General features: G+C 40.3%; 2 protein-coding genes across 12 annotated transcripts in view; one reads left to right on the top strand and one right to left on the bottom strand.

Annotated features, from left to right (window-relative positions):
* Nucleotides 1-12,316, bottom strand: part of git1 (G protein-coupled receptor kinase interacting ArfGAP 1) — a 168,689-nt gene extending 156,373 nt beyond the window's left edge. For 10 of the 11 annotated variants that reach the window (XR_011348522.1, XR_011348520.1, XR_011348523.1 and 7 more), the window contains exon 1: nucleotides 12,065-12,316. Coding sequence is in view for 1 of the 11 variants with exons in the window: in XM_069910441.1 (XP_069766542.1) it covers nucleotides 12,065-12,116 (52 nt within the window). In the remaining 10 variants the exon portion in view is untranslated. The remainder of the gene's footprint in view (nucleotides 1-12,064) is intronic. The other variant, XR_011348525.1, reaches the window with a different exon arrangement.
* Nucleotides 12,317-13,143: 827 nt separating this feature from the next.
* Nucleotides 13,144-24,587, top strand: part of ankrd13b (ankyrin repeat domain 13B) — a 234,888-nt gene continuing 223,444 nt past the window's right edge. Inside the window, exon 1 of the mRNA XM_069911666.1 lies at nucleotides 13,144-13,242. Coding sequence (XP_069767767.1) covers nucleotides 13,144-13,242 — 99 coding nt within the window. The remainder of the gene's footprint in view (nucleotides 13,243-24,587) is intronic.

Below are 24,587 nucleotides of genomic sequence, written 5' to 3' on the forward strand. Positions count from 1 at the left end.
TCATCACCACTGGTCATTCAGTCTCTCGGTTGCCACAGATCTGCTTTGGGGCCTCCATGTTAATGCAACTATGAAGAAGGCTCACCAGTGGCCATACTTCTTGAGGAGAGATTTGGTACATCACCAAAGACACTTGCAAATTTCAACAGGTGTGCCATGGAGACCATTGACTGGTGGCATCACTGTCTGGTATGGAGGTGCCAACGTACAGGACAAGAGAAAACTAAAGAGTTATGAACTCTGTCAGCACCATCGTGGAAATCAGTCTTCACTCCATCCAGGACATCTGCAGGAGGCAGTGTATTAGGAAAGAAGTTTGTATTCTCAAGGATCTGTATCACCCAGGCCATGTCCTCTTTATACAACTACCATCAGGAAGGCGGCACAAGGACAGACAAACTCCTGGCAGCACAGGGACAGCTTCTTCCCCTCTGCTGTCAGATTTCCAAATGGACAATGAATCTCTTCTTTTAAACTATTTTAAATGTAATTTATAGCAATATTTGCTCTGTAAGCTCCTGCAAAGCAGGAAATTTCTTGGCATGCTCATGACAAATTCTGATTGTTTCAGGTGTGCTTCCTACAATTTGCTCACTCTCACAGGCTGTCGACTTCTTTGAGTTGGCCAGGGCCCAACAGTCAGACCCAGAGATGAACTGTTTCTGCACAGCCATCACGGGGCTCCACCTTCAGGACCTGCCTCGGACGACTGCACCATCTCCATCACCATCCTCTGTGACGTCTCCACAGGCAGCCTCCGACCAGTGGTACCAGTGAAGTGGCAAAAGGTGGTTTTCAACCTCATACACCGTTTGTCTCACCCCTCCATCTGCTCCACGCTCCAGATGATTTCCACCCGCTTCGTCTGGCACGGCCTTCGTAAAAAGGTCATGGAATGGGTGTGGGTATGCCCAGACTGCCAGATGGCAAAGGCACAATCCCACACCCGAGCCCGTGTGCAGCAGTTCCAGCCAGCCTCATGCCGTTTCCAGCACGTCCACGTGGACATTGTCGGACCACCGCCCGACTCGCGGGGCTACTCCTACCTCCTCACAATGGTAGATCAATGCACACACTGACCAGAGGCGACCCCCTACCCAAGATGGCCACAAACACTTGAGGGAGAGCTTTTCTGTCCACTTGGGTCTCCCATATCAGTATTCCTTCCTACATCATCACCAACCTGGGTGCGTAGTTCTCCTCCTCATTGTGGACTGAATTGTTCAACTCCTGGGAAAACAGCTCCATCACACAAATGCTTATCCCTCTCAGTCCAATGCCCTGGTCGTACGGTTCCATCGGCACCTCAAATCTGCCCTCACGGCACGCCTCAAGGGTCCGGCCAGGTCGGACAAGCTACCCTGGGTTCTCCTGAGGATCCACACTGCCCCAAGATGACTTGCATGCTTTCAATGCCGAGTTTCTCTATGGGCCCTCAAAATCCCAGGACATTTCCTGCCCCCTCCCCCCCCCAATCCAGCTCAAGACAGAGAAGCCACACTCGTGTGCATCCGTGAGAAACTGGGCTCCCCACCACCACCCTCACAGCATGGCCAGCTCCCCCACTCGTGTTCCCCATGATTTAATGGCTTGTGCTTACATTTTCATGCACAGGGGTGGACACAGAGCACCTTTCCAGCACCCCTATGAGGGACCATACAGAGTTCTCCGCACTTTCACCTTAGATATTGGGGGAGGGGGGGGGTGGAGAGGAATCTTTCACAAGTGGACTGCCTAAAGTCGACTCACTTGGACGAGAGCCAGCTGGTCCAAGTACAGAAGCCAGTACACAGAGGCAGGCCTCCGAAATGAACTAGGTACATCATTCAAAAATGCAGCCCTATTTACACTGAAAAACAGCATTACTGCTATATACACGACCCGTCTTTGGAAGCCTTCTTGCTTATTCACACAAAAGAGGCGGGACGTATAGCACAGCAGCCTAATGTGATGTTGTGTTTTGTGTTGAAAAAAGAATCAGATTCAGTGGGTCTGGACACGAAGGTTTGCAATCACACCTAGCTTTTATTAACACACAATTTTAGAAGAGTGTGGGAAAATATTATGGGAACAAAACACAACCGTGGGAAAATGTTACAGGAATAAAACTCGCGCAGTTTTATTCCTTCTTCCTCCTTCCTGATGGTTGACTATTTCTTTTGAATTTAGCGATTTTCACAGATAAACATTCAAATCTAAAAAATACAATTGCTATGGCTGCTGAGATTGAGGTTACAGAATGGTTTTGCATTATAGCAATTGCAGCTATCTGCAAACAAATGCGTGCTAGCATATTAAGTGTCTATAAATGTACTAAACAGCACCCCTTTAGCACACTTTTATAAGACATAGGAGCAGTAATTCTGCTGTTCAACATTTTCCCACACTCTTTTACAAATTGTATACGTGTTTTATTCATGTTAAAATTTCCCACACTCTTCTACAAATTGTTTTGTTAATAAAAGCCACATGTGATTGCAAACCCTTGTGTCCAGGCCCACCGAATCTGATTCACATAGGCAATGCCAACATTCACAATCTATACGCCTAGTAATGTCCCCTGCTCTACTTGCCACTATGAACCTTTTCTGGACCCAACATGGCGACGACATCTTCCCATGCCATTTTGACCCGGCCACATGGGTCAACCACTTTAGATAGGTCCCACATCGATACGCTCCACTGCTGAGAGTACCTACGTGGTGGATCAAAGTCGGGCAAGTCTAGACCCATTCAATCCTCATTTCCCAACCCCACCACACACAGATAAAGCCCGGCTTTCAAGCTCTGTGTAAAAGGGGCTACTGAAATGGCAACACATGAAAAAAATAACTTTGACTTTAATATTAAAGAATGTTCATGGATTGATTTCTTTCAAAATAAAACCAGTACACTCAGTATATAAAATTAATTTCCCCTGCAGTTACTAACACAAATCTACTGACCCTCAAGGACATGGTCAGTCTTGATGCAATGCAAAATGAAAGATTTGGCATGAACTAATGGAAGCTCTCATGCAATATAACCAGGTTTTGATATCAAATTGAACAATTGCAATGGATTGCCAATGCACGAACTTAGAATTTGAATTTGACTTGAATGTATTAACATGATCAAATGAATTCTAAATACAAGCATTCAAGACCCTGTATCCTATCTGCACATGAAGTTTGAATGCTGCTTTAACAAATCTGAGCCTAGTAGCAGCCAATTTCATTATGAAATAAATTTGATGCACAAGAACAGGATCAGAATCAGGTTTATTGTCATGAACATGTGTCACAAAATTTATTGTTCTGGGGCAGTAGGTGCAAAATTGCAATTCTGTAAAACAAGATTTACAATAATAAACAATTTGTTCCAAAAAAAAGAGAAAAAGCAAGGTAGTGTCCATCATATTCATAAATCTGTGGCAGAGGGGAAGAAGTTGTTTTTGTAATGTTGGGTGTATGCCTTCAGGCTTTTGCACCTCCTTCCTGATGGTAGCAACGAGAAAAAGCCATGGTCTGGGTGGTTAGGGTCCTTGAGGATAGAGGCTGTTTTCTTGAGATACCACCTTTTAAAGATGCCCTCAATGGAGTGAAGACCATGATGGCGCTGGCTGAGTTTACAACTCTGAAGTCTTTTCCTTTTCTGTGCATTTGTGCCTCCATACCAGACAGCTATAATGCTCCTCAAACTCCTAACAAAATATAACCTCTGCCATGATTTCTTCATGATTGCGTCAACATGATGGTCCCAGGATAGGCCTTCAGAGATGTAAACTCCAGGAATTTGAAGTTCCTTACCCTCTCACTGTTGACCCCTCAATGATGACTGGTTCAGCCTGGTTTCCCCTTCCTGAAGTCCACAACCAATTCCTTAGTTTTGTAAGCATCGAGTGCAAGGCTGTTTCTGTGACACTATTCAACTAGCTGATCCTTATCACTCCTGTATGCTTGCTCATTGCTATGTGTTTCTGCTTACAACCAGTGTCATGGGTGTAGAGAGAGTAGAGCAGTTGGTTAAAAACACATTCTTGTGATGCGACTGAGTTGATTGTCAGACAGGAGATGTTGTTACTGATCCTCAATGACTATGGTCTTCAGTTGAGCAAGTCAAGGATCCAGTTGTAGTGGCCCAGGTATTGAAGCCTGCTGAGCAGTACCAAGGGGAACAATTTCTTATTGCAGAACCAGTTTAAAATGAATGAAAAAATGAGCATAAATGAATAAACAGGCAAAACATAGTACAAGAAAGGACCTCTACCAGTTTTCTTATTCTTCACCGAACAAGAATTTGTCTAATCTGGAAAAAAAAGTCAAGTCTTTCTTTCTAGAATCTAATCTGGCCTAAAAATTGTCTAATCTGCTTGTTCAAGAGAAGACCAAATCAAGTGCCAGAAATCTGGCTGATTTTCCTGCTCTCTTCACCCCCCCCCCCCGAAAAAAATAGTTAAACCAGTTTTTCTTTCTAACCTCAAACTCCCATTTCCTCTCTTTGCTCCCTGCGCAACATCATACTTGTTATTTTCCTTACGTGAAGTTCGTCCTGTTTCTTGCAACCGATTCCTGTGTAAATTATGTTTTATTTTCACAGCAATAGTTTGGAGGCAGAGCTCGACTCAGGACAAATACATGAAGGGAAATGGAGAGAGGAAAAGGAGATGACAAAAATCACAGGAAACAAGAACAATGGTGAGAGGAAAGTACCTGTGCTGCCAATATCCATACTCAGACATGGATAAAACATTATTATAAAAGGAATTGATTGAAATGTTAAGTTTGTCTCACCACAGACTCCATCTAATCTGCAACACATTGTTAAGCTCTGGTTTTATTTCAAATACATATAATGCTCTCTTTTACCATTCCAATTCAGTCTCCTCAGTGTCATACCACAAACGCAAGTTTAGCACTTCACTAACCTTTGCTTTACTGCTCATTCATCTCTAATGCTTTCCCATCCTCCAGTTCATTGTTATCAAAACACTTATTATCACAGATGGCAGAACTTTCAGTCATCACTTTCCAGCACACACTAATCTTGGATGTCATAGCAGTGCAGCAAGTAATGCTTCTGCTCCACAACTCCAGAGAACTGTGGGCGATTCCAACCTCTTGTAGTAGGACTTTGAACATTCCTTGTAACTATGTGGCATCATTAGGAGCCTCTTCCACATCCTCCCACATTCCAAACTCAACCTAACTGGTGGATTAATCAATTATTGTAAATTACTCCCAGTAATTTCCTGAGAATTTAATGGTATGAGATGAAGAATAGGTATAGAAGATTGTGTAATTGAGGCTGCTGTTCAAAGAAAACACATTTTTATTGAAATTTTCTATAATGTGAACCATTTTTACAATTCCTCTCCAGTTCAAGGGACAAACTCAGAGTGAATACAGCCAGCCACACACTAACTGCAAAGGCATTTTCTCTGATATGCAAAGCTTGTGGATTAGCAAAGGGTTTGGGTACTGAGGATACCAGCAAAAGAGATGGATGGGATTGGAGTTCATGCGTAGTGTAGAGGAATTCATGGGAGGGAGGCAAGGGGTTAAAGGGTACTGACAGTGGAAATGGAGTAAAGGCCAAGGGATTACTTTAAGAAGCTACTGTGGCTCCCCACAATGTAGCTCAGCAGCACTAGAATCTAAAGATGTTTTTATGGAGGGTCTCTTCCATCTGAGGAGGAAAATTTTAAGTTAACATTTTTATAGAGCAGCCCTAAAAGGATGCTCCAAAGTCACTTTTTTGTAGAGTTACACCCTCCAAAGGTTCTGTAGGCAGAGTGACTGTCGTCATGAATTTGCAACGTGCAATGGCTGACTTTGTTTCCCATAATCCCGCCTGACGCTGGAACCACTTTGGGAAATGAAGAGCAGTTCCAGTTGCGTGGGAGATTATGGGTAAAGACGTTAGCCATTGATCATTTTCACAGTGTTTATATTTCACTCTCACTCATCTTGGTTCTGGATATTGCAAACCATCAGAAAAATAGTCATTATTGGTGTAGCCGCTGCCGCCACACCTTCGGGGCCCCAGCTTCATGATCTTGACCTGGCGCAACTAGGAGATGTCAGGGGGAGTGGAGCAGCAAATCCAGGACCCCGAAGGTGTGGCGACAGGCACACCGATAATGACTATTCTACGGCTGTTTCTCGTTCTTCCATCTTGTCCACTCTTTTTCCTATATCTGACATGACCATCTCTAATCTATTCATTTTTTCTTCTGTACTTTTAATTCTTCTTTTTATTTCACTAAATTCTTGTGATTGCCATTCTTTTACTGATTCCATATATTCTTTAAAAAAAATATCCATTGTCTTGCCTTTCCCTTTTTCTTCCATTTCTCTATGTTCTTCTTCTTCTTCCTCTGGGTTGGTCATCTGTTGTTTCCTTGTTTTCTTTTTACTCTCTTCCTTCTTGTTCTCATTATTTTCTATGTTCTCTTCCTGTTGTGTTGTAGCTGTCATTCTCAGCTGTGGAGATCGACCCCTCAGCTGGTCCCCCCTCCCGTCAGTGTTTTTTTTGTCATGCGCGGTTGCGCGCTTTTACTTGGCTCTGCGAGCCATTTTTGTAGTCCTGAGCTCGGGACTTCGATTGACCTGAGGGAGCGGGCTTCTCTCTCCGCGGCGGGCCTCCTCGGACAGGTAAGGCCTTCACCTTCTTCTTCCGACATTCTTTCTTCTTCTCTTCTTCCCATTGCTTTCGACTTTATAGTCGCTGCCATTTTCTTCCACCTTTATTTTCACTTTATTTTAATTTTTATGTTTGTGCCTTTGTGTTTTCTGCGTTTTTTTTTAAATTTTTCTGAAGAGGGCTGGAGTTCCCCGACCGGCCACTACTCCATCACGTGACTCCTCCGATAATGACTATTCCATGATACCCTGGCATAATACGCTCACTAAACAGACCTGTGTCGCAGGCTGATGGCATCATCACAACATCATCAGCCCAGCCCGAGCCAGCATCTGCAGTGGCTGGACATTCATGGAGTGCTCGACTCCACCTCTGACATGACGATACAGAAGGCTAGGAGTCGGCACCTTGGAGTTGCTCACAGGCCATTTACGAAGGTAAGGTTTGCAACACAAGGACGGAGAATTTCTGCCTTTACATTCAGTTTTTTTGCCATATAAAAGGGCCTTGAGACACCTGTTCACATGTCCTTGGATTAGAGAAGGCTTAACAAATGAGGGATTTGACTCGTACTGCCAATCTTATCAATGCAGTGACATCATATCCAAATCTTATTGCTGCACAGTATTGTAGCTAAATGATAAAAAGACAAACAATTTCCATATTGTGGATGAAGGGGAGAACAAATTCTCTGAGCCAATTTTATTCTTTATCTCAAATTAATTGAAAGTGGTGAGAATTCCACAGGAGGATTTCCATTACAAGGGCCTCATCCATTTGTAGAGAAATAAATGAAGGAATGTGACTTCAAAAATGGAACAGCCAGAGATCATCAGTTATTCAAATCTCAATCTTCAGTGGCCCTTTTCAATTGTAACTTTAATCTCCACTTTCAAGCTTCTTTTTACTTTCCGATTTATTGTCAGAGTACATACATGACGTCATCTACAACCCTGAGATTCTTTGTTCTGCAGGCGAGGCAGAATTACCACTTATTGGTAGTGCAAAAAAATCTGTACAATACACAGCATATACATATAAACAAATAAAGAACTTCAAACAAATAACGAATGTAAATAAAACGAGCAATAGAGAAAAAAAAATTTTCAATCAATAATGCACAAATAATAGTCCTTAAATGAGTCCCTGATTGAGTTTGTTGTTGAGGAGCCTGATAGTGGAGGGGTAGCAACTGTTCCTGAACCTGGTGGTGAGAGTCTTGTGGCACCTAGACCTCTTTCCTGATGGCAGCAGCGAGAACATAGTGTGTGCTGGGTGGTGTGGATCCTTGATTGCTGATGTCAGCGTTCCCTGTAGATATTCTTGATAGTGGGAAGGGTTTTGCGTATGATGTCCTGGGCTGGGTCCACTATCTTTTGGAGGGCTTTACACTCAGGGGTATTTGTGTCCCCATGATGCAGCTGGTCAGCACACTTTCCACCTCACATGTGTAGAAACTTGCCAGGGTTTCTGGTGTCATACTTAACCTCCGCAAACTCCTGAGGAAGTAGAGGCGCTGATGCGTTTTCACGACGCCATTAGTGTGTTGGATCCACAAAAGATCCTCCAAGATGGTGACTCCCAAGAACTTACATTTTCTCACCCTCTCCACCTTGGATTTCCCCCAATGATCACTGGATTGTCTACCTCTGGTTTCCCCTTCCTGAAGTCAACAAACAGCTCCTTAGTTTAGTGACATTGAGTGCAAGTTTGTTGTTGGTGCACCATTCAGCCAAGTTTTCAATCTCCCTCCTGTGTGCTGACTCGCCTTTCTTTATACAACCCACGACTGTGGTATCGTCAGCAAATTTCTAAATGATGTTATTTTTATACCAAGCCAAAGATTCTATAAAAATACAATTTCTATTTGACTATTTAATTCTTCCCAATTCTTTAAAAATATGAAACAAATATCAATATTTAACACAATGTATGATAGCAGTTAAGGTGTGGAAAGATATTGGACAGAGAATAGCAAGGAAGTTTCATTATAGTTTCTCACAATCTTTTAAGAGGGTGAGATCATTTCTATTGCTATATGGCATTACTGGAATAAAAGGAGCAAGGTAGAAGAATCATTACTGAAGAAGAACACATATTCAGGGCATAAAACTGCATAACAATCGTGGGTGCAAAATTTGATACTCAAATTTATATAAATAAAATTTGTTCTAAAATGCCATCAGTCTTAAAAAATTGATTGAAACACAAACCGATAAAAATTCAAAGGTATTCTCTCATGATCCAGTTCACAAATTATTTAAAACACTGGATTAGTTATGTTACAAAAGAAAGGACACATTTTCCACATTCATTCAAATGAAGGAACATTAATCAGATTCAAATCTGAAATGCCTTTGAAATTAAAAACAGGGAAAACAAATTATTTCATGAAAAACCATCCATTTTTCCCTGCAACCTTACAAAATACTTAATTTGAAAAAAAACAAAACAATAGCTAAAGGACTGAAAGAAGCCTCCATAGTTAAATGGAAAGACTTCCATTAAACCAAAATAGTTTTAGAACTAGTGTCCAATTAGAGTTCCAGAATTAATGCTGCTTTCCATTAAAACAGGGAGGTAACCACACCATTTTTTGCAGTTATCTCACTTGCAGTAAGATAATTTTGCAATGGAAAGACCAAGTAAACAAGATACACTGCCTTAATGATTCCAAAACTGAATATGTAGTACATATTTCAATTTTTTTTTTTATAAACAGGAGTAAAAAAAAAACAAAAAGGCTACGCTGCTGAAGGGCAGGTGGAATGTCTGGAATAATTCCAACACAGAATAAAATTGAGCATCAATTAAAAATCCAGACAATACAAAGTTATTTCGACCTTGAGATACCATTGTAAAGTTAGATCATACAGTTTAAATTACATCAAATCAGTTCATTTATTACCGTTAATTAACCAATTCAGAGACCAGATTGTATTTTTAAGAGCAAAGTTCCAACAGAAAGTAGATTATAACTCCTTTCCTTAAAAATATTACAATATTGATTTTTTTTTAAACTTCAAATACACGTGATAAAATATTCAACATTTGAATGACTTTTCCCAATGTTACCAAAGAATGTGAAGTAAACATCCATTGCATGGAAAAATAGGTTTTAAGATTCCCAAAAACTATGTAAGTGCTCAATCCAGTTACCTAATATCAGCAACTTATGCCTGTAGCCAGAAACCAAAATAAAACATGTCTATTATATGAAAGTGTGGTTGGTTAATGAAACAGTGATAATACGAGTTACCTAATCCTTTATTTTAAGAAAAATGCAAAAACTGCTCAGGACTCCAATGCAAAACCTGACTGGTTTCTTTTTTTTTTAATCTATATTTACAACCCTAAGGAAATTGATTAAATAACAGACAGGAAAAAAAATCACCTTTGCCAATTTGATGATTCAGTTAACCAGTTCTGAATTATATAACAAAGCAAAATGAACAAATCATCTGTTCTGAAACTGTCAGACGTTTAAACTTCAATGATCTTTAGAAGCAAACTCCAATTGCTACAGATAATACAAATTGACTACATTTTTCTCCTCAGTATTTATTGCAAACATCACTGAATCAGTTATTCAGCACAGAAACAGACCCTTCAGCCACCATGTTAAAAAATTAAATTTAAATTCATGCTAATCCATATGCCTCCATTAGGTTTGTATTCTTCCGCGCATTACCTATTCAAGTGACAGTCTAAGTGTCTCCTGAATGTTCTTCTTGCATCTCGACTCTGGCAATAAGTTCCAGATGTCAACTATTTTAAAAAAGAACTTTTTCCCTCAAATCCCCCATTGCTAGAAAACACAATAATTGTCATTCTACAGAAACAGGTAATCAAACATTTTGGTAAGTTAATCAAACCACTAGTAAATTCATTTGCTTGACAAATCATCGAGGCTTCCTGGAAAGGTTTTCACTTCCATCCATGTTATAATCACAATTTGTTGACCTGGACCAAAACTGATAAAGCATATGGATTGCTTGCTGGACAATTACTCTATTTCATTCAGCCATTGAAAGTAAATGTAAACACCTAAATTATGATACACCCACTTTTGAAATATCAATATGCCACAAAAGGTACTGCCAGTGACTGTAAATATGATTTTAAAAATTATGATTTGGGCAGCAGAATGATGGATCAGATAAAACTGATGTCCTACATCTCCTCTGACGCAGGTTCAATCCAGATCACTGACATTGACTGCATAGGGTTTGCAGGTACTCCCTGTGACCTATAAACAATTGAGGGGAACATCAAATGGCATGGAAAAGAAAACTGGTAACAGGGAAGTGGAAGAATAGGTTCTTAAGAATTCTGACAGTCAGGTTAAATCTCAACAAGCTTTGGTCACAAGGAAAATTAAACCAAAATTAAATACTTCCATTATTCACTTTAATTGACAATTGTGGTTTGTCGGTATCCATGCAAATGATCATCCAAGATCAACCAACAACTCACTTTAAAACTTGAACAGCAGTTTTGGTTGCATAATCCTACGCATCACATTCCAAATCAATCGATTCAGCAATATACCGTGAACAGGAAGGTGCCGCTTCTTTTTGACTATTTACTCCCTCATCTGAGGTTGGATGAATAATAAAGCCACAAGGGTGATCTTATGAAATGTGGGTGTGGACTTCAGCCGCAAACTTCAAATTTGAACAACTTTCTGAAATGAACTTTACACCTCAAGTTGTAGCAGAGCGGTTGAAAGCAAATCAAAAGCAGTTAACGCCAAATTGAACCACCATGCACATGTTACATTTCCCTCACAAGTACCTAATGATGGACAAGTTTCCGACAATGAATTTCAACCGAAATTAAAGCAGCATCACCCAATTATAAGTTTATATCTTGAAATAAGCATAATCTAATTTGCAAATCAGAACTATTGCAACACAACTGAAATGACCATTTTGCATTTGTGCCTCAGCTGCGAGTGTAATCCAATGAACCCACCATGTCAAATACACTTAATGCAAAGCCACCTCAAGGAGCTTTGATCTAGAAACTTGGCCTCACTAAAAATGATAAAGCAAGACAACAGGAGGAGCAGGGATCACAACCCATCACAGATTCCCAGTGGTTGATCTCATAGATGAATAAATGTGCCCTTCTAATTTACGGTTCGATCATGAACCGATGGTTAAGGATTAGTCCCCAACTTGATGCCTCCAACAGAGTTTATAGTCCGGCCACTGCGACCCTTTAAAAGATTGAGCCACAACGTTGCCCGCATTCGAGCTGCTTCGCTTCAGGTCGCCCAGTGGATCTGCCCTATAGGCTCGCTCTGCTGTCGTGAGGTCGGGGCTGACCGAGCCAGATCCACCCCCAGCCACCCCGCCCGAGGTTTCGGGGAGGGGGCGGCCCTGCTGCTGCCTCCGACCACCTCCCCCTACTCCCCGTCCCGCGAGTCACGTACCTGAGGCGCTGCAGTCAGCGCACACTTCGTTGGGCCGCAGCTTTCGGGACATCTTCCTTTATTTCGCTGCCAGTGGGCCGGGCCCCGGGGCTGGGCCCCCCACCCCCCGCCCCCGTGTTTATTTCTTCCCAGCGCTGACCACCCCCCGAAACCGCGAAGCCTCCCGTCTCCCAGGGCCGGCCTGTTTAATGCAGTCGCATCCGGTGCGAGGCAAGTTGTGAGAGAACCGCAGAGTCCGCTCGACCGCCCCCATCCCCCGGAGCAGCGAGGAAGTGACGACAGCGGCGGCCGCGCAGCCGAACCTGCTGGCGGAATTCCCACGCGCGTCAGCCTGATGGACGGCCCAGCCCTCCAAAGAAGCCCGCGGAGCGCTGTGAATGAGGTCACCACGCGCCAACCAGCGCCCGCTGCAAGTTTGGTCGACAGTGCACGCTGACCCGCCCCGTTTGGGATTGAGGGCTGCCAGCAGGTATGGGATTTGTAGTTCGCCTGGAGAACTGGTGTAAAGGTGATGTCATGCAAACTGGAGCTCATTGAACTCAATGCCAATATTTCTTTTATATTATAATTATTCTCAAGGAGTTCATTTATAAACTATAGCTTATTTTAAATGGATTTTTTCATCAATAATTCCAATCATATCGAATGAACTACAGCTCCCAAGAGGTTTTACGACCGTGCAAGTGCAATAGTGGAGGTAACAGGGTTGACTTCAAAATAAAATGCATGAATAGTCCATCTCCCACTGTTGAGATATTCATATTAAATGCATAAGATCCAGTATTTTATTTACACTGTTTATAGTGGATGATTTCACTTAAAATATGGATATTCTGCACGCTATCCATTTTTCCCCCCCACAGGCTAACTTCCCCCATGTCCACTTGGTAATTCCTGATCCTTCGATTTTTCTCCCACTTCCTCTTTCTAGCACAGCGAAAGCAAGAATTACAGCGCTTCCTATCGTCTGATGTTCAGTAGTCGAGCAATTATAGGGATTGGTGCCTGTTGCCAGGGGTTTGATTGTGTACTGCAAAGGTAGTTTGCATGATATCTGGAAAAAGAAGAATGATATCAGAATGATTTCTACGAGAAGGGTGGCAGAAAGATATCCGTTGCATTATTTGGTTTGGTATAATAAATACAAGGAGCTGGAAAAGGAACTTAGCAACAAGCAGGTGGGTGATGTGTGTGTTTGGAGTGGTGCATTGCAAGTACAATTGTCTAAATACAGTGGCATTCACCAAGTCGCTGTGAAATTATGGATCGGGAAATTAAATTCTGCCGTTTAGAAAAAAGGATTGGAGATTGGATGTCCTTTCAACATGAACATTGATTGGAATTCGAACAGTGGCAATGTCAGCTTTCGTGCATTAGATTGACGGAATTGTGCTAGTGTCGTATAATGAACCGATTCTTTCCTTGGCTTTGTCTCAATGTTGGTCTTCTCAATAAATAACAACGCGACTGTGACCACTCTATTTTACCTGAAATGTCTCAGACCATTTAGAAATAAAATAGAGAACAGTAGTTGTGTAGTGTTACAATTTAATTCTGCATAATTAAAATTCTGAAAGGATTTGAAATCTCCCCAAGGGAACAAGTTGTTATAGTTTAATAAGGAAATAAAGATGTTGTCTTGTTAAATTGTGTTCTGTGGAAGTAAAACGACAATAGCTTCTAACAAAGTGCAACTAAATGAAGATAAACCACAAATAAGATGAGCCTGGTGAAAACAGGAAGATATTTAACATACAATATTTCTTGTGAAGATTGGAGTTTAAATTTATTTTTAAACTATGCAAAAACAGACAGGTGTCTCAACATATTTACTGTGTTGTCATCAGTCTGACTTAGTTTTTTGGGTGGAAACGAAAACGTTGGCAAATTTTCATGAACGTTTGGAATCTGTCTTTCTGGCATCGTCCAAGAGCCACGGGGCGGGGGGAGGAGTGGGGGGGCGGTGGTCGCCGTATCTGAAGCTGCTGCGGTTACAATGCTGCTCGATTTAGAGAGATGGGTGCATGTTAAAGCGCGCAAGCGCCACTCTACTATAGAACTGTAACATCTTTTGCCAACCGCGCATGGTCGCTATCATTCATAGCTGACACAAGCTGCGTAAATTGATTGCGATGTGATCTTGGGAGTAAAAGACAAATGGGGGGGGGGGGGGGGGATATTAAATAAAGCATCAATATTGTTCTATTTCACTACCATTTTAACTTCTGGTGAGCAGCGGGCACTTGGCACCGGACTCAGGAGCTTTGGACAGATGTTACCCTGATCGAGGGTGCAGGAGGACAAATCCGATCTTGTAGCGAGACTCCAACAGACTAACGTGACTCGAGGTGGATTCCTGCTCATTGTCCAGTGATTCTTTTTAAAAATAAGTAATTTAATCGAGATCGAAATGGGTTTTGTAGAGGCGGTTAATAATTATGGAGGAAGTTATTATAGAGAAAGAGCATAAAACACAGGAGACAGCGCTTATTTTCAATGTGTTTTCCTTTATTACTTTACTGAGCTGATTTCGCCATAAACGAAAATATGGATCGACATCAACTAACCTTCTAAATCCACGGGCAGCTGCTGGAAAATTATACACGCCGAGCTGTCATTTTCGCCCATAACTTTGACACCTCGTTTTTTTTCCCCCTTGGGCTCGGTGATAATAATGCATTTGCTGTTATTGGATCTCTTGGCATTTCTGAACACGCGCTCTCCTCCCCCCCCCCTTCACAGAGGGGTTGGGGGGGACGTGGGGTGGGTTGGGGGGGCGTGGGGTGGGTTGGGGGGGCGTGGGGTGGGTTGGGGGGGCGTGGGGTGGGTTGGGGGGGCGTGGGGTGGGTTGGGGGGGCGTGGGGTGGGTTGGGGGGGCGTGGGGTGGGTTGGGGGGGCGTGGGGTGGGTTGGGGGGGCGTGGGGTGGGTTGGGGGGGCGTGGGGTGGGTTGGGGGGGCGTGGGGTGGGTTGGGGGGGCGTGGGGGGAAATCCCCTCAGTCCACAATGCGCTGATCCCCTGCGGTGGACTTGCGATCTTTTCTGCACTCGCTCGGTTGCGGTTGACACCGAGGCGCCTGCAGCAACCGGACAAGGTGCGAGTTTGAGGGCTGCTCTCACGCTATCGTGGCACAAAACAGCAAGAGTTTATTGGACTCGGCTTCCACGACAGCAGGCATACGAAATGCGAAATAAATCAGTTCAAGTAAAGGGCCGGAAATGCAGCAAATGGAGCAAAATAACTGGGTGGGGGGGGGGGGGGGGAAACCTCTTAGAATAGCAACTTGCAATAGCCAGCTCTCTGCCTTGAATCCGGAAACAGGCAAATGCTACTGTGCATTTTCCGAGAAGACCGAATCCCACCCCCCCAAATGGCAGTGCAGTCACTTTTTCTTTTGGAGCTTATTTGGATGAATGTCGTGCCGGGAATTCGATGCACGAAACTTTGAATGAATCTGGTGACAGGCGAATTTTGGATGATGGTCTTCACAATTGGCGGTGTATCAATTGTTGGATGGTGATTGTTTCTGTGTGGATCTCCTCGAAATGTATCCCCCCCACCACCATGTAACCTTTACAGAAATTAAGACGTTACCGTTTTAAAGCACGATTTTAGCAGTCCTCATTTTTAAACCAATCTATCCTTTCACTGAATCATGGAGCAAACTTTGCCTTCGCCTTTAAGCTCTTTGCTCAAAAGCTTGCAACCTTCATCGCCCCGGGTGTGTGTCCTAATTAACTGGGGTAACAAAGAATCCCTTCCATAATGGCAGAAGGTGGTACTGATGGGGTAGGTCGGGATTCCTTTAGCACATGTGACATAGCAGGCCTTGAAACATACCTGCAAGTTTAATCAACATGCAATGCAAGTAGGTTACTGTGTAAATTCGCAAATATTTATTAACAAAGAAAATTGGTTGTTTAAAATGAATTGACTTTGAGAATTCCTTTAAAATGTAATAATATCTTTAAAATTGAAATTCTGATTTGTTGGTAATAGTAACATGTTAATTCCAACTGAATTAATATTTGCAAAGGATCATTGAAATGATTTTGTTCATTTTTTCAGCGTCTTCACTGAGATTGAAGTACAATTCTTTTTGTATATTAGTCTTCTCATCATTTGAATTTGCCTCACATGGATTCCAAAACATGAAAAAAATAGTTTCATTTTTAAATTCTTCACCCTAACCATGTCTTTTTGTTGCATTTAAGTCCATTGCAATATTTGCTTGGCTGTATTTTTCTTCCAAGGATTCAGTGCACAGAATATTTTTTTCATCATCCATATATTTATTGGCTTAATAATTCATTCCCAACCTTTGGGCACTAGTGACAAGCCCAGAAATGATTGCTCAACCCTAATTGTCCTTAAGAATGTGAGGTTGAGCTGCCCTTCTCGAATCTCTGCATTGGATATTATGAAGGCGATCCCCGTTCTGTTAGATAGAGAATTCAAGGATTTGACATAATGGTGATAACACTGGACACAATTTGGAGATTGTATTCATCTTGAAGTTGTCTATCAAAAGGATAATTTCAGAGTTGCTGTTTCATGTAGGAAGTTGGAGAAACATTAAATTAGTTTTTTATTGAATTTAACATGTTTAATCGCATAATGACACATTGCATTATTTCATCTGACCTAAAAATGTTTTGCCGCTGATTTTCATTTGTACTCAGCATCTGATTCCTCTCATGTTCAACAATAGCCGGCCAGCATTGATGGAATTCAGTTGCCCCGATACCACTTTTCCAAGGTTGCAATGGCCTGGTGAAACCTTTCACCATGTTCGTCACTGACTGCACCGAGATCAGTAGGGAAGACGTCCAAGTGCAAATGCAGAAAATTAATTTTCAATTGCGTGGCACTTCATGCTTTTGTATGTTTGAAGTAAAATGTGGCAGGAGACCACAAAAATAGGTTATATATTAAAAAATGGTATGTGATAGGAAAATCTAAAGATGATCAGCAGCCCAAAATACCACTAAGGTGTTCATGAAGCAAAATATTTATTGTCCAGGTTAAGTTAACATCTGACTCAAAGAGGAACTTACAAGTGTGGGTGTTCTCATCACCTCCTTAACTTGTTCTTCTCAGTTATAGAAGTCTTGCTGTTTACCTTGCATACAGACGTTAATTACAGATATTCCCCCCTCCCCCAGAATTACAGCAAGCTTCAGAATTGTTGAAACTGCTTTCTTCCAGACATGAAGAACATTCCTTCCGATATGCCCAATGGTGGAAAGCCAGAACATGAATCACTCACCCCTGAATACTCAGCAACTTGATCTAATTTTGTAGCTTCAGTATTTTTCTGGTTCCTAAATAGGGAAAATCTTGGATGACGATAATATGTAGTAGGTTTACTGATTGGTTACTATGGGATGTGGGGCAACTTTTTTCTTTTAATGGAAATGCTAGTTTGCCTGTCTAGGCTAGAATATTAATTAGTTCTTATCATCTCTGTTTCGGGTTTTGACAAGTTCTTACCTGAAAAGTTCTAAATGCAACTGAACTATTCACTCATCTGGGAATAGTTCCACTTCTGACCTAATGATGGACAAAGTGTCACCTAAAGTCCAGCTGAAGGTGCGCTGAGGATCTTCTGCCGCAATGCCTTAAACGTCCTTTCTTTTTACAATGGAGAATTTTCCTCTTGAATGCCATTGATTTTAATTGTTCTTTGATATCATACTTGTTCATGTGCAGCATTGATGTCAATCATTCTCCTCCCATCTAGTTTTCAGTTCTTCTTTACCAAAATCACAAGGAGCTCTGGAGAGGAGTAGTAGATGACAAATAATTTAAATGTGTGTTTTCTTCCTTTGACTCCAACCTCAGTAGACATTTCTGTAGAAATCTTGATTAAAAAAAAATTCCATTAGAGCATCTATTTCGTGATGTTAGGATTTTCTTCTCACGTGAATGTTTGCAAATTAATACCAGTTAGGTACCAGAAAGGGCAGTGGATGAATAAACAAAGTAACACATTGTATGGCCAAGTTTTATTTTGCTATGATTATGCCATTACGTTCTACAGGAACATTATGTTGCAACCTTGTTATATATTTCAATATCATTTCTACAGCTTCTCATTTTGCACATCTGGCCTATTCGATAGTTCACTCGGCTTGAAGTTGTTGGCTCTGCACCATTTTCTATCAACTTGTCACCAAACAAAGTAATTTACATATACTGTATTAAAGAAAGATATAGCTTTGGTTGTTTAAATGATCTAATTCAGTGATGAAATATATAGAAATGAGCTTTGACACTTAAAATGCAAAGTTAAACTGCCCAAGTGAAAAATTGGATGTCAACTGAAGTTCTTTAACATTAAACTATTTTGGAATTCTTTGTTAAAATTGGCTTTTAAATTTGTTTGAGCTTTGGAAGACAAATGTGTTTTCATTTATTTGAGTTTCATGAAAATGTGAATTAACATTTTATAGACTGTGCATTTGTTATATTTCTGAATATTGTTAAAGTTTGGTTCAACAATATCCAGAAAATGGAAGCAAGATTGAAACATTCTAAAATGTTCTAAAATTCACACTTGGCGAGATGAACTGCTTCATATTATGTGATATTATATACATTATGTACAAATTACAATGAACAAGATAGTAAAAAAAAAGATGAAAACTACTGAATTAATCTTACCTGTTACAACTTATATTACCAAAATTTAAAAAAATTACATTCTATGTCTTGTAATTAAAAAGCACAATTGCCTATTGTGGAGCTAACTTAAATTTACTTTTCAGTAACATCCCTATTCAATGGTTCTGAAAATATCTTTCTAAAATTCACTATAAATATTAATTTTAGTTGAAAGGAATTCTTATTTTGTGGTATTACTTATTTATGTGAGGGAAGAACAAGTACAAACCAGATTAATGCTAATAGGGTCAGACACTGAGACACTGCTCCTTGATAAGACCTATTCTGAATCCATTGAGTAAAAAAGATTAAAAGTTATGATATTTCCTTATTTACAAGATATTTACATTACAATTTCTCTTCATGGTAATAGATTATGTCCATAGGAATGTGTTGACATTCATATCTATTTTCACAAGAAATAACTCTCTCAAGCTTATTAATGGATTAATGTATAATTACATCTAATGTTGAATCACAGAACCTTTCAAACAAACAATTCACTCAATTTCTGCAATTTACTGTAAATTGACTTTAGACTCCATGCTGTAAATGGTTATATGGTTATGATGCCGTGGTACAGTAAACATAATTGGCCTCTGGGTTAAAGAGTTGCAGACTGGGAAGTTATTTTTTGGTGGATTTTATCTTTATTGTGCGTGATTTTTTTTAAAACTGAGAAATGGAAATAGGTTTCAGGGCCAATGGGTAAAGAACAGATCAGTGGAACTAATAGAATAGCTCTTTAACAAGCATGATGTGTTCCTTCTTTGCTGAGTTATCTCATGATGGAGAAAGAAACATCCTCTCTAAGTAGAAATATGAAGGTATGAGGATTGCTCAGTAGATGAGATTATGCTTTCAAACATGGGATGCCTCAGTAGCATTGCTAATCATGTTGGTGCCTCAGCTCCAGTATCCCAGGTTAAACCTTAGCCTCCACTAGGCTGGTGTAGAGTTTGCTCATTCTCCCGATAGCTGTTTTGGGTTTCCTCTATGCGATCCGGTTTGCTCTTACATCCAATTGGCATGCGGGACGCAAGGTTAACGCAATTAACGCAAGGTTAATTGGACACTATAAATAGCACCTGGATTATACATAATCCTGTATAATTATACATTATACAGGTGTCATCTGAGGAGAGTTAATGGGAACGTAGAGAGAATAGGGTATGAGAGACCCTGCACTTAGCATCTTTCTTTCAGCTACTCCTGTCGCAAAAGAGATTCAGGAGTATTAGAGCCAGCACCACCAAGCTGAGGAACAGTCTTTTCCAATGGGCGGTGAGAGAGCTGAACGACGAAAGGGACTGCTCACACTAACCATCCAAAACTCTCATATTTACAAAACAATATTTATTTATATATTATGAATATTTCTCCTGTATATGTATTGTTTTTATGTGTTTTATGTCTGGTTGTGTTATGCACCGAGGGCCAGAGAATGCAGTTTTGTCGGGTTATACTTGTACAATCAGATGACAATAAATTTAACTTGACTTGAAACAAATTGCTGGGCAATGGAATTGTTCTGTAAACCAGCAAAAAGTTGATGAGTTGAAATTCCTCATGAGGAAGTATAGCATGAGAATGGAGGCCAGAGTACCAAATGAGATGAAGAGTATTCTCCACCAGAAGGATCCAACTGAGAAAATCAGAGCTAGTGAAGGCCCATTTTCGTGGCCTCAGTCTTTGATACCAAAGTCGATGCTTAGTTTGAACATTTCTCTTTCTCTAAATCTACATCTGCTGGGCTTAAAATCCATTGGCTCACACAGATGTAAACACTCCTGCTTTGTTTTCCTGGTCATAATCTCACTGGCACATGAATAGAGAACTGGCAAAAGAAATAAAAAAATTTGAATGATTTACAAAATGTAATTGTAGAAAGCTGAGTAATTGTGATACATATTTCATTATTATCAATGAGTTAGAATTGAACTTTACCAATAACAACAATATTACACATTTATTCATTTGTGATCACTGCTGGATACAATGGTCACATATTTATCTTGTTCACTATGAACCATGAAGCAGGAGCAGGAGTAGGCCAGTTGTGCCGCCAAGCCTGCACTGCCATTCAATAAGGTCATTGTTGATCTGGCAGTGGATTTCTCTCCACTTACCTGCCTGTTCCCCACAATCCTTAATTCCCCAATTTTTCAAAAATCTATCTGTATATTAAATAAATGTAATGGGGTTGTTCTCCTCCTTCACTGGGCAGAGAATTCCACAGACACGCTACTCTCTGGGAGAAGCAGTTCCTCCTCTTCTCTGTCCTACATCTCGTCCCCCGAATCTTGGGAATATGTTCCCTAATTCTAGTACTTGTGCATGATAATCGACAATCAAAAATAGAAAATCAGATGCTGAAAAACTGAAATAAAACACAAAATGCTAGAAATACCAGATTAGATGATATACACTGAAAGAAAAATTAACAGTTAACATTACTAGCTCAGCACCTTTCATTGAACTGGTCATTTATGATGCAAAGCAGGGGGTTGGTTGAGTGGTTGATAATTGCCTGCTCAATTTTCTTTACCATGAGCAATGCCACACAAAATTCAATGTATTATTTGTAACTCCAGTGCTTGTTTCCTGAATGTAATTGAAGAGCATTACCACAACAAAAATAATCTCATCTCAGATCCTAGATTATAATAAATTTTGCCAATTTTTTTGACGCTGTATGAAAACTTAACAAGGTCATTTTCTTGCAATCAGTCTTGTCTGCTCATCATTCTCCACAGTTATTAGAAATGTCATGCAAAATTACAATACCATAAATCATATCAAAGGAGTAAAACCCTTATAAAAATGTCGCTGCATTGAAATCTCAAAAGATTACTTCAATTTGCTTTTTTGTATTTAAATGTAACATGTAAAATGGATGTTTTAGCTTCATGTGTTTTTCTGCCCTAATATGTGGGGAGAATTGACCAAGTGAGATTTGTGCCTTGTTTGAAATTTGTAACCTGGTATCAAAATATTCAAATAAAGACATCTCTCTTATAACTAAAATTAAACCAGTTGAAGTAGGACACACATAGGATAAAGGTACGAACCTATTTCTAATATTTTTTTAACAGATGTTTTTATTCTCCTGGTGATGCCTCCATTTGGTTGAGTTGGATTCCATGGTAACCAAAATCTGTGCATTACTTTTCTCATATGAAAACCCACAAGATAAGTGAAGGTAACACACTTTCCTATAGGGAACATTGGAGTCAAACTTAATCCAGTTTTCCCCAGATCCATGCAAAAATGCTGGGGGAGCCCAGCAGGTCATGCAGCATCCATGGAAAGCAATAGGCAGTCGCCATTTCAGGCCTGGGCCCTCCCATAGAGGTGCTTTTAAGATTGCGTCACTGGACATGATTCTGGAGTCGTCATGCAGTTGAGCTGGGGAAAACTGAAATAATTTCACCTCTTTCCCCCCCCCCAGCTAATTAGCACTTACATAAAGTTTTCTTATTTTGTCTGGCCCAGTACCATACATGGTACTTTCAGCAACAAGGCCTTTAGGGCAGACAATGTTTAAAATAAATCACAACCACAAGAGCTCTGCAGGGAACCATTGCGAGAAACACAGGCACAGTAAATAACACTGGATAGACAGATCTGTTTGGAAATGAGCTTACTCCCTTGGATCTGCCCCAGCTAACTGCTTGATACAAGCAGAATTCAGATAAAACACTCTGGCCCTGTGCCCATTCCAAAAGGCAAAGGTTTCACAATTGCACGGAAGTAATATTAGATCAAATAATTCACTCACAAGTGAAGTAAAATGTTGCAGGCACTCAAGGTGTTAATCAACACACATGTATTCAATCCCCATAATTAAAATTATGAGTTAAATTATGAAAAAGGAGCAAATGGATTTACAAATCAAGCAATTTTATAATTAACGTGTAATTTTCAAACCTAGTAAGGCAATATTTTGGCTTTGTGTCAACATTGAAATATCTTGCAGCAGTAAATTTGCAGTTTGGGTTTTTTGAAAAAGCTGCAGTGGAATTATCCTAAGTATTTTCAGTCACACTTTCAATATTGGCCTGCTTTTAAGTAATCCTGTGGGAGAATATTTTCAAAATTAATTTGAACATTCATATTTAAGATATTAAAGATGTCACTGTATAAACAAATGGTTTTTTAATGTCCATTTAAACTAAAGTGTATAAAACAGTTGAAGAGATTGTGTTTAAGATTTGTCATAAACGGACATAAATGCCCAGATGTTAAACTGTATAATAGCCACAATTTTAAAACAGTATTTGCAAGTGTTTTACTGCAAGGGTCTGGTAAGACATTGGACAATGTGCTATCAATAAGGGCAAATAGGTAGATGAAATTATGACAACACTGCGTTTATCTTAAGATTTTTAAAAAAGCACTTCTAAGAGATGAGCGCTCTCTAATTTTAGCATTCAACTTTGAACGTTCATACTTGATCCATAAGCTTATGAAATAATCTTTTTTTTAACAAGTTTACCTTTATTAATAAAATGTCTTGTGTGAATTTGAAGTATTGAAATAAGAGATTGTTGACAAAAAGTGCTTTGGTGTCTGAACTTGGATCATGTTGCATCACAGTTATATAAATTTTGGTTCCATTAACCTCTGTGGAACCAAACTCCAAACAGCAGTTCAATGCATCTGTCTCAGTGTTGACATGGTCACGGCATGTACTGTATTGTATACTGATTGACACAACAACAGATTCACTGTCCAAGTAAAGCTAAACTATGGAAAGCTGAAATTCCTGATTTGATTCTTCGTAGTGAATTAACTGAGCACAGTAAAATTAATCCATAATTTATCCATGAGTCTGAATACTGAATGCTGGCAGTTTATCTAAATGTGAATATCAAGAATAATAGGGGCTTGCTCCGTCCACTCCACGCATCAACCCAGTATTGCAGTGCCTCTGGGAACGGTGCACAAAAAAAAATCATTCAACCAAAATGCCCGCTTTCTCCTAAAGATTATGCATACTAATTACAAGTAGGATCCTTTGCTGATTTAACTAATCTACATATAAGATGAGTAAGATCATCTGCAGATCGCATATCAGTTTAAATTTAAGTTTATTTATCATAAAATACAATATCTAGTACTGTGAAGAGAATTCTTCTGCAAGGTGATAGCTCACATTTCACACGGCCTTGTAAAAAGAATTACACAGAACAAGATTACCATGATCAATTAGCACCAAGCAAGGGCAGCGTGATAACATTGTGGGGTGCATAATCTCCCCAATGGGAGCTGAGAGTGTGTCTGCGGTGTGATGGGTTCTTCCATCTGATGGCTGCATTTTCCAGGCAGTGGGAGATATATATGGAAGGAGAGTTTCTTGCTATTCCTGATGAAGGGTTTCAGCCCAAACTGTTGACTACCTATTGCCTGTTGTGGATGCTGCCTGACCCATTGAGCTTCTCCGGAATTTAACGTGTGCTCCAATTTTCCAGAATCTAAAGTCTCTTTTGTTTATCTCATTTGCATTATGTTCTGAGCTTCATTCATTATTTTCTGTGGCTTCTTCTGATCTTGAGCTGAGCAGCTCCCCGTACTATGCTGCGATGCATCCAGCAAGTATGTTATCAAAGGTGCAGCTGCAGGAATTGTTGAGGGATGGGGGGGGGGGGGGTTGCTGAATTTTCTTGGGGTTCTAAGAAAATAGAGGCTTTGGTGTGCTTTTTTGACAGTCATGTCGATGTTTTTGTCCCAGTTCAGGTCATTGGAGATAACTATTCGTAAGAACTTGATTTTTTTCTTTTGACTTCAATATCATTAATACGGACAAGGGTGTTGACTTTGCCCTTTCTCCATATCAATCCTGCACTGGGATCGGC

Source organism: Narcine bancroftii, chromosome 14, assembly GCF_036971445.1.
Source record: "Narcine bancroftii isolate sNarBan1 chromosome 14, sNarBan1.hap1, whole genome shotgun sequence".
NCBI lineage: Eukaryota > Metazoa > Chordata > Chondrichthyes > Torpediniformes > Narcinidae > Narcine > Narcine bancroftii.